General features: G+C 34.9%; 1 protein-coding gene across 12 annotated transcripts in view; it reads left to right on the top strand.

The window, feature by feature from the left end:
• The window catches only part of foxp2 (forkhead box P2), a 458,869-nt gene that overhangs the window by 233,184 nt on the left and 215,685 nt on the right, over positions 1 to 10,000 (top strand). For all 12 annotated transcript variants that reach the window (XM_062982426.1, XM_062982432.1, XM_062982425.1 and 9 more), the window contains one exon: positions 7,514 to 7,691. In XM_062982426.1, coding sequence (XP_062838496.1) covers positions 7,524 to 7,691 — 168 coding nt within the window. In that variant the 5' untranslated portion in view covers positions 7,514 to 7,523. The remainder of the gene's footprint in view (positions 1 to 7,513; positions 7,692 to 10,000) is intronic.

Below are 10,000 nucleotides of genomic sequence, written 5' to 3'. Positions count from 1 at the left end.
ATTGGTTCAGGTTTATGTTGAGCTTGTGATAAGTTAGAGCCAATGGAACAATTTTTCTTTGGAGTACCGCCTCTGCTGTAGACCTTCCAATGGAAAACCAAGAGGTGGGTCTAGTTTGGAGTTACATTAAAGATACATTTTGTTTCCACGATACTCTGGAAGTAAAATAAAATAACATAAAATAAAAGAGGGTCAGAAGGATAGGGATTTGTGCCAAATTTCATTATGGATCAGGTGGAGAATGGGGAGGAGAACTGGAGCGTTTTGTACAAGATCCTGAAGACTGCTTTAGGGTGGGAGTTTAAAATACGTATTTAAGTAGTTGGAATGGCTCATGAAAGAAGTGCCTTGAGCCAGGTAGAGGTGCTATTTAGTTTACAGTTCTGAAACTGATGAATTTTCGTCTGACATATTGCTAAACGGGGAGGAAATTAGATTTAAAAGTGGGCTTGATATATACATTCACGCGAATATCAACTTCGAAGTCTTCACAGTTTTTTTTAAAAATCAGGGAAATAGATTTGGTAGGTGCAATTTCCCTAGTTTTCACATTTGTAATAATGTACAATTAATTCACTTTCCCCATCTATTTCTATAGTGCCTATAGTAAATTCAACTTTAAAGGGTATTTGTAGAAAGAAAAAGGATTTCTTTCAGCTCTTACTGAAATGTTATCATAGAATTGGGCAATTTGTTTGGTAGACAGTTAATCTAGTTTAGATCATTCGTGCCTAACCTGAATATAAAGTATATCATACATGTATGTAACACAAAAGCATATAATACAAAAGACTATAGACGACCTGACTGTGAGGTGCATGTGTTAGTGAGCTATAGAGATACAATGCATATAGTAGCATATAGAACTGCCGCTGAATAAAGGAATCTTGAATTTACATGTAAAATAGATTACTTACAGTCAAAGGACTTTTGTAACAGTCCAAAGGACTTGAGACATCATGATTAGGAAGGAAATTATAGGGTAAAATGGTATAATTTTGCTCCTAGAAATGAGAATGATGCTATGATTTCAGTAAACATGTTGACTAGGATCTGATCATTAATTGGTATATTGACACTGTCTGTAAGTTCACAGGTGAAAGGTTAATATAATAAAAAATTATAGGCAATAAGCAAAATACTTGGTTTCTAGTAACACCTTACTAAGAATACATCTAAAATGGCATACATTCTGAGTAAAAAATGAGTCTACAGGGGTGTAGAGGGATTTATAGGTGAGATCTAGATTGTAGCCAGGCTTTAGTTATGACTTATCTGTCCACTGATATAAATGAGTGTTATCCTAGGCATGCTACTCAGAAGTAAATCTCACTGTCTTTCCCTGGGCTTACTTCCTAGTAAGTCTGCTTTAGAATTGCTTATAATGTATGGCGTGTTACTGTATAGTTTGATTATGTATACTGGATGTGCATATTGTAATATTACTGCATATGAGATATAAAAAGGAAATCCTTAGTTTCACTATTCCTGACACTTGTATTACCGCTTCTTTGGTATTAAAGCTTATTAGTATATTTTGTTTATGTAATCTATGCTATTTCTGTCAATGACAACATTTAAATTATTACTATTTACTATTTTACGTGTGGGAGTAAATTTTAGCCTTTTGGCTTATAGTGACACTGTAATAAATTTGAATAGTATTATTGACAGGTTTTGACATTGGGTTTTTTTTGCTGCTAATGTCATAGGAAGCATGTTGGAATAGTGCCTCTGTAAAACTTAGTGAAGCATTACAGTATGCAATTTGTCAGTTTAATCTAGATAAGATTGTAGTGTGGAATGTACCATTCCTTTTATCTGAGTGTCTAACTACACTGGCCTCTATCCAGGCTTAGCTGTATGCAACAAAATGTTGTGCATATGTATTTTCACATATGATGGTTACATGCATTGCCACCTACTTGTGTGTATATGTGTATGTAACTTCAACTTGCCTCTCCTTACATAGCTAATGGGAAAGATGTGTCTGCATTGCCATTTACATGTTGAGACAGATGGGAAGGTGTAATGCCTCCACACTGCATTGCTAGTGGAGATGCAAGGACTACATTCTATCTGGGCACATATGTATGAGTGTTGTGTGCAGTGTTCCTGAATTAGGAATGTGCCAAAAAAACTAAGGCTGGTCTGCATGTTTACATTCAAGCATTGAATCACTGAGCTTTGCTTACATATATAAGTGAAATTGTGAGATTTTTAAAGACAGATTTCTTGATCTGTAGTACTTAAATACAGTTGTGGTTTTTCAGTGCTAATGTACTGAGGCAGGAATTTAAATTGGTCTGTGTAATACTTTTACAGACACGAACCAAACCGCTGTGTATTCAGTTATGCCGTTTTATGCCTGGCTTGGAAACGCACCATTTTTCATTTAAATGAGAATTGGGGTGGAGTGGGGCAAGCTTACTTTTTCCGACTTTTTTTTGTTATTGTACGTACTGGAATAGCCTTATATTTAGCATTTTAATTTATTATACAATTGTAAGTATTTAAGATGGAGTATACTCATCTAGACTTTAAAATATATCATGCCTGGTGTCAATTATGCATTAAGTCCAACAGAGCACAAAATTGGAAGCTATTATATTAAGTTTTCCAAAATCTGGGTTCTGGTCTGGATTAATGTGTAGAGTGATGGATGTATTTGCATTCTTAAAATATTCCTACTGCTAGGGACATTTTATCCAGAATATTGGAAGGTGGGTTCAACATGTGCCCATGGGCTTTTAAATATGGGGTAGGGATCTCAAAATGATAAACCTTTCACAACTCTTTTTTTTAAAAAAATGATATGAATGACTTGATGTGTAAAGTACAATAGAAAGCTATGCTATTGTTTCTAAAACTATAAATAAAATGGTATATATGTAATGTTTTATGTGCTCTCAGGGCACATCTCAGGCCTTGGGGATACATCATGACTTTTTTGATTCTCACAATTCATCTTTGAACAGCAGATATGTATTGCCGACTGCTTTCAAAAATAGTTGTTAAAATGGATCATGGGGGAAAGCTCTTTGAAAAGACCCCAGAAAACGTGGAACCAGTTTTATGGTCCTTTGGAGTCCTAATTTTATCACAGGGTTGCTTACATTAAGATAGGGAGGGATGTAGGTGAAACCTTCACATTTCATAGAAGTTGTGGGAGGCAGTGAAAACCTATAAACTCAAACGACATTCATTTTTCTTGTCCTGAAGCAAAGCATTGCTAGGCTACTGCTGTCTGCAAGGCATTTAAGACTGAACTGAATTAGGTATTCCATTTCAGGAGGTTTGTAGGTTACAGCCTTTAAGGAAGAGAAAGTATTAACCTATTTTTGAACAATGAAGTGTGTCTTGGATATTATCTTACAGCTGCCGTGTCATTCTTATTCAGCCCGAATCCCATTTTCCCCAATTGATTTTAAGGACAACAGTGAGTGTGAAGACTCCAAGGCTTTTCCCATGTAGGGAGTGCAAGACACCATTGAAAGCCTACAGTTTCTTGAAAGGTTGCCTCCTAGTGGCGAATGAGAACTTTCATTCATGTTTCTGGATTTGAAAACAGAAGCTGGCCCTCAAAGGGTCTGGAGACTTTGAGGGCCATTTAAACAGCCTTGGAATCTCACAGGGAAGAAAGTATTCCACACTGCACCATTTTACACCCATAAAACTCTTAAGGAAAAACAAAACAAAAAAGTCTAGAATTTCATACAACCCTATCATAAAAGTGGGGAGGTTTAATTGAGCTGTCTTTTTATCCCGATATTTGTACAAATAAAAGGCCACATCTTGATGCAAAATAAACACAAAAGCACTGTTGTGACTATAACAGGGAGTCATATACTAATTTATATAATAAGTGGTTGTGCACGCTTTATTCAAGATTATGGCTGCAAGAAATGGCATGAATTGCTGGGTGTGTTTAATGCTGGATTATAGCAATTTGAAACATGTCAAACACATGGCTAATGCCTCATGCTTCACTCATTCTTGCGTAAACCTGCATAGCCACCATCCATTATACCCTTGGTAACAACACAATTCTGCAAGTAAATATTGTTACACTAAGTAACCTTTCAATTCCAGTTGTTTAGGAAGAGAAAATGCAATCTTGTGCAGTCAGTTTCAGTGTCACTTTAATGTTTCAAAAGGGAAGTGGTGTAGAGAATAAGTATCTGTACAGTGACTTACTGATTTAAAGAAAGCCAGGGAAAAGTTAAGATTAGTTGCAAGGAAGACTATGCAGAGGGGAGTAAAAAGTGTGTTCACTTAATTTATAGTGCAAGGATTGCACTTGAATTATGCTGCTGTTTGTTAAATGTTGAGATTGGATGTTATACTTGGCAATTAATATCAAGTTCTCAGATGCACTTGCTCACCTTTATAGCTATCTGAAAAGCACCTATCCTAGTAGTTGTCTAGGGTACATGCATTTTATACTTGTTTTAAACCATTTGGATGATGTATGTTCTTGCAGTCATTGATATGCATTGCAAACAGACCTACTTTTTCATAGTGTTCCTTTTGGAATTTTTAAATTTTCAGGATAATTGCTGTAATTTTATTGGGTTTTCTTTACTCATTTGATTGAAAGCCATAACATTTGCAAGCACTATGCTTTTTCCCCTTCTGCTGGAGAAATTACTATAGACCATGTAGTTTGGTTTTGTTTCTTGGGAATCTGAGTCTGAAAAAGGGATTGCAAAGATACTCCCAAAATTAAATCTGTGTTTTCAGGATATCATTTACAGAGTACTAATGCTATCTATGCAACCCTGAGAAAGTTGTACACACAGAGTTCATCTTCTGTTTCAGTTTCTTAGCTTTTTTGTACTCCTCCCCTGATGCAATGTGATGAAGTAATAGGTGTGAGTTATCACTTAATGGACCCCCCCCCCCCAAATATATTGGTGAGACAATTTTAATAATTTTATTTTAGTTGTGTGAACTGTATTTTATGGTATTTTAATAATTTCATTTTAGCCATGTGAACTATATTTCTTTTCTTGTTACCTCTTTGCCATGAATGGTATACTTGTCCTTTTTTTGTACACCTTGAAGATGGATCAGGCATTATATTCCCTGTTGCAGGAGTAGTACTTAGTGATTATGTTTTGATAAACTTGATTGTCAGGGCTCTGAAATCCACTTAAGTTGTGAAGTTGAAACTATACTTCAAGTTTTTCTGACAATATAAAGGCACTACATACACTAGTCAATATGAACTGGAGGATGTTTAACTTTTTCTTTGTAGTTTTACAAAAAGAGTCACAGCTATGCAAACACATACTTTTGATTTTTATGATTTTTGACTTTTGATTTTCGAAAATGTATGAACTATTTCAGTTGGTTGAGCTGCATGCATACTGGGTTTGTCCTTTTAATGCATGTGATTGACTATGGAATGAATATTGTCAAATAGTTACATTATGAAGTGTTTTAAGATATTTTTTTTTATTTGTATGAAGACCCTCACCTCACCCTCCTTTTGGAGATACTGTGAAAAAAATAAGATACTTAGTCTGCGTGCTCACAATGATATATGGCTGAAATGCATTTCATTTCTAAATGCATTGTTTTTACCAAGAGTTGCAGAAGATGTTCTTTAATGTTTTCATATAGCTAGCAATCAGACTTTTTCTGAATATTTTAAACATTGTGCATGTAAAATTTATGCCTAATTTGAATACTTATTAGCTGGCTAATCTCAGAAAAGAACATTAGCTTTGGGTTTTTTTGTTGGAAAATTCATCTTCATGCGTCTCACATTTTTCATTTCTATTCTTATTTGTGCTTAAAGTTCACTAGGGTGTTTTAACAAGGAATGCTTGTTCTTAAACACATTTGATTCTATACTGGTTAACTCTAATTGTAACAGCTGCCCTTTCTTACGTGAATTGTGATCATATTCACAGTGTCTATATCCTTTGTGACCAGAATTGGGCATTTACTATGTAGATTTACTCTTTAAGGATGCAATCCTGTGCATCTGGAAGTGAGGTGTAGTGAACTCAGTGGGTCTTGCTTTAGGTCAAACGTTTATAACATTGCACTGTAAATTATCCTTTATGAAATCTTATATCACTGTTTAACTGACATACTTGAACAGTGGCTTTAGTTGTAATAAGGTGTTTGGTGGTTTACTTGATAGGATTTTTGTGCACGGGCATAACTGCATTGAAAACTGTATTGTGTAAAGTCACAGCTGTGTTCTTTGAATGAGGTTGGTTCAGCAGATTATTTACCTACCGAGAGAGGTCCCTTTAATATCACATTTCAGAAAGTTTCTCCCTCCTTTTCCTGAAAATCTTTAGTTTAATGTATGCATTATTACAGGGAAATGAACTGAAGTGAACGCCTATAGCATTGTGTGGAACTTAGATAGCTTTGAAAAAATGACATTTCCTTATTACAGATGCAAAATGCACTGAAAATTCTGGTTTGTAAGGGGATGTTGGTTCTTTATTTACTGCAAGGATTTCAACTGATCCTGGCAGGACATCTCATTGCTATCCTGAAAGTACAGTATATTTATGCAGTGAGAATGATAAAACATTTATTACTGTAGAGAAGGTAATATGCATAATTTATGCTGTTTTTAGCACAATCATTAGTGATATTCTTGATAGATTTTATTTCCAGCTTTCATATCTAATACATGCCTGGAAAATTAATTTTATATCTTTCATTTATTTGCCTATGTTAAAATTGAGTTTTAAGTCATCTTCAAGTGAACAGTTTGATTGCTGCTCATGCATAAGCTTAATTACTTCCCAGGAAGGACAGTATTAAATGTTTTAAATGTCAGAAAAATAAATGAATATCAGCCGTTTGATTAAAAAAATAGGCAATATCTGACATGTTTGCAGCAGGAGCTTTTTCTTAAAATGCCTCCCAGGCAAAATTTTATTTAGTCACCAAAAAGGAGAAGCCTATTATACTATTTATCATGGGTTGGATACCATATGATTTGTAACACCCTTACAAAATTTTAATTTTGTATGATTAGCTGTGCATCATTAAACAACAGCCTTGCATAAGAGATGCTGTAAAAAAATTGACAGTATCAAGATAGTGACTATTTTAAATAAGGCTTGCATAGTCACCCATGGTTGTCAAAGCTAGATAATAGGAAATACAGGGCTATGTGTGTGAAATTCTGCCTTCCTTTAAGGGGTTGATAGGTAGGGCTTTAAAATGTAGTTGCTCAGAGTGCTGTTTATCCATGCCACATACGCGGCGTGCTGTTTTCCCTGTTAAATTAAACTGCCACTGAAATGCTTATAGGAAACATAATTTCAGTAATTAGTATACCTCGGAAAGTGAGGTTTATATACTCCTTTGCTGGCTTCCTAAATGACTGTGCAAGGTTCCCCCCCCCCCCCCCCGCCAAGCCCTCCCTGCTTCTAAAGATGCTGTCTCTGTAATTGGCAGAGAGGGACATCTTGATAATGGAAGTGTGAAGGTGTAACGCGTGTGTTAATTGATACTTCTTAATCACTTTTAGGTATTAAGTCATGATGCAGGAATCTGCGACAGAGACAATAAGCAACAGTTCAATGAATCAAAATGGAATGAGCACTCTAAGCAGCCAATTAGATGCCAGCAGCCGAGATGGAAGATCAAGTGGTGACACCGGCACTGAAGTAAGCACAGTAGAACTGCTGCATCTGCAACAACAGCAGGTAAGTTTTTGTTTTGCTACGTGTTTTGTTGTTGCGCAAATAATGTTTTTGTTTTGTGGTGGGCATGGGTCCTGTGCACTTTAAAAGACTGCAGAAAGTGAGGAGTTCCCCATCCTTATTTGTTGTTTGTTTGTATGTTTTCCCCCTGCACGTCTGTCTTAGCATATCAGGTTGTTGTTTGCTGTTGATAAAGATCAAGTAGTGTTGTTCTATGTGGCACACACTGTCTCTCAGGATGTTGTATAAAGTTGTTTCTATAGATTTTTTTTTTACAAAGAAAAATGCTTTTTATAAAGCCGCCAGGTTTCTGGAGTGATGCTGAGAAGGAAAATGTGATACTTAGCTTTCCACCAGAGGGCCACATTCCTTGATACTTTGCATCCTCCTCGAATGAAATTGTTCCAAACTCAGTGAAGGTGAAAGGACCACAGTGACTTTTCGCAGAACAGATGCTTTACCGAGATAGCTGTAAATAAAATAAACTTAAACTGGCTGAATGGATTTTAAACTGAAATGTAAAGTCAGGTGTGGGTCAGAATTGCCTGCCCACAAAGATGGGGAAAACAAGATAACCATATCTATTTAGATAAAAGGAGAATAAATCATTTTATTTACCACTTTCTTTAAAAACAACCTGTAAACAACACTTTTTGTTCTTTTTTGATATCTCCTGGTTTCAGTATTTATGCATCTAAGGAAGAAAGGAAATGATGGCCTTTTAACCAAACATTTGCAGAACTATTTAATTTTTATTTTGATACCATAAAAAGAAAAGGGTTTGTGTATATTAATTAGGAATTTTGTGTTACTAACAAATTATTATTGTTTTACAAAATGGCACTGTGGTATTTAGGCCACATCTTCCCCAGCCCAATATTTGGGGACATCCCCACAAGGCTGAGTGTCTTGTTTGAATTTTTAAACTGTTTTTAAATAGCCATAGCTCTCACTTTCCACTCCAGTTGTTTATGGAATAGTACCAAATACTTAATTTGTAAATAAGTATACCTGTTATTATCAGCATGTGGATTTGATCACAGGGAGGATGGACCCACAGCTTAGCTGAATCTACAGTTGTTAAAAATTAATCCCTATTCAGAAAAAGTATTTATAAAACTGCACTCATAGCTTCAATATGGGCCTTACTAACTGCAAATCAGTGTGGCAGTTTTCTGGTTTTATATTACACTCTTAATACCCTTACTAAATTGCTCGTACAAAAAACTATTTATTGTAAAGAAAATTAGCATATGAAATAATTAAAATAGATTTAGCTTGAAACCTGAGAATTGCCTACACATTTTGCAATTTTATATAGTACTCTAGGCACTTAAGAGCTGAATCCATGCTGTGTTATAAAATACCTTTAGATAATATATCTAAGTTACACTGTAATTGTTCTTTTTATTTTAATAGGATAGATATATATATATAATTATATCGTGTCAAGCTGTCTTTGTTGTTTCATAATGTGGTCTTCTAGCATGTGAAAATATATCATCACAGCACTTCACAACAAACAACACATTAAAAAAACAACATTCTACTTATTTATTTCTTAAACAGACTTAAACATTCTACCCAATTTCTCCATGTAGACACAACAATTAGATAGCATTTGAGTTTAACAATTGGAGATGAAAACATCCAGTTGAGTACTAACATCAGACAAATTCTAAGGGGGATAGACTTAGGCGCAACAATTTTCCCTTCAAAATTGTGATTAGCAGACAGGTAAAGTAAAGCCATAGGTTTACTTAATAGGACTCAGGAGGCATTTTAGGGTAGCTGTCTGCACTATATTCTTAAAGACAGCTTCAACATGGAATATCATTGTCTTCCAAACATGTTGATTTGGAACATAAGTACCAGTGAACTTGAAATTTGCATCCTTTATTTAAATCCTTGTTTGTCTACTTGTGTTTGACTAAATCATACATTTTTCCTAACCATGTTTTCAGAAAAAATGAATGCAATAATAACTTGAGCATTTCATTAGTTTCATTTCAGGTCTTGTCTGAGAATGAATGAAATTAATATAAAATGTAATCTAGGGTGTATATCAGTAATTGAATGCACAAGAAAGAAATGCACTCATTTGCCCTCATTCCTAATGTGCATATGCAAAGTACAGAATTGTGCTTTGGAGTATTTTGCCTTTTCTATTCTATTGAATTTAATGACATTTTGTTGCAATACTTCAGTGTTGTTAAACACCTTTTGTGCATTTTCAAAAAAAATGCCTGTGATCATACATCAGAGAATTTGGTACAAATAATTCAGTATGAAAGAGTAAGATTTGTGACTAG

Source organism: Anolis carolinensis, chromosome 5 (genome assembly GCF_035594765.1).
Source record: "Anolis carolinensis isolate JA03-04 chromosome 5, rAnoCar3.1.pri, whole genome shotgun sequence".
In the NCBI taxonomy this organism is placed as follows: Eukaryota; Metazoa; Chordata; class Lepidosauria; order Squamata; family Dactyloidae; genus Anolis; species Anolis carolinensis.
Note: the sequence above shows the minus strand (reverse complement) of the source record. Positions and strands in the feature narration are given on the sequence as shown.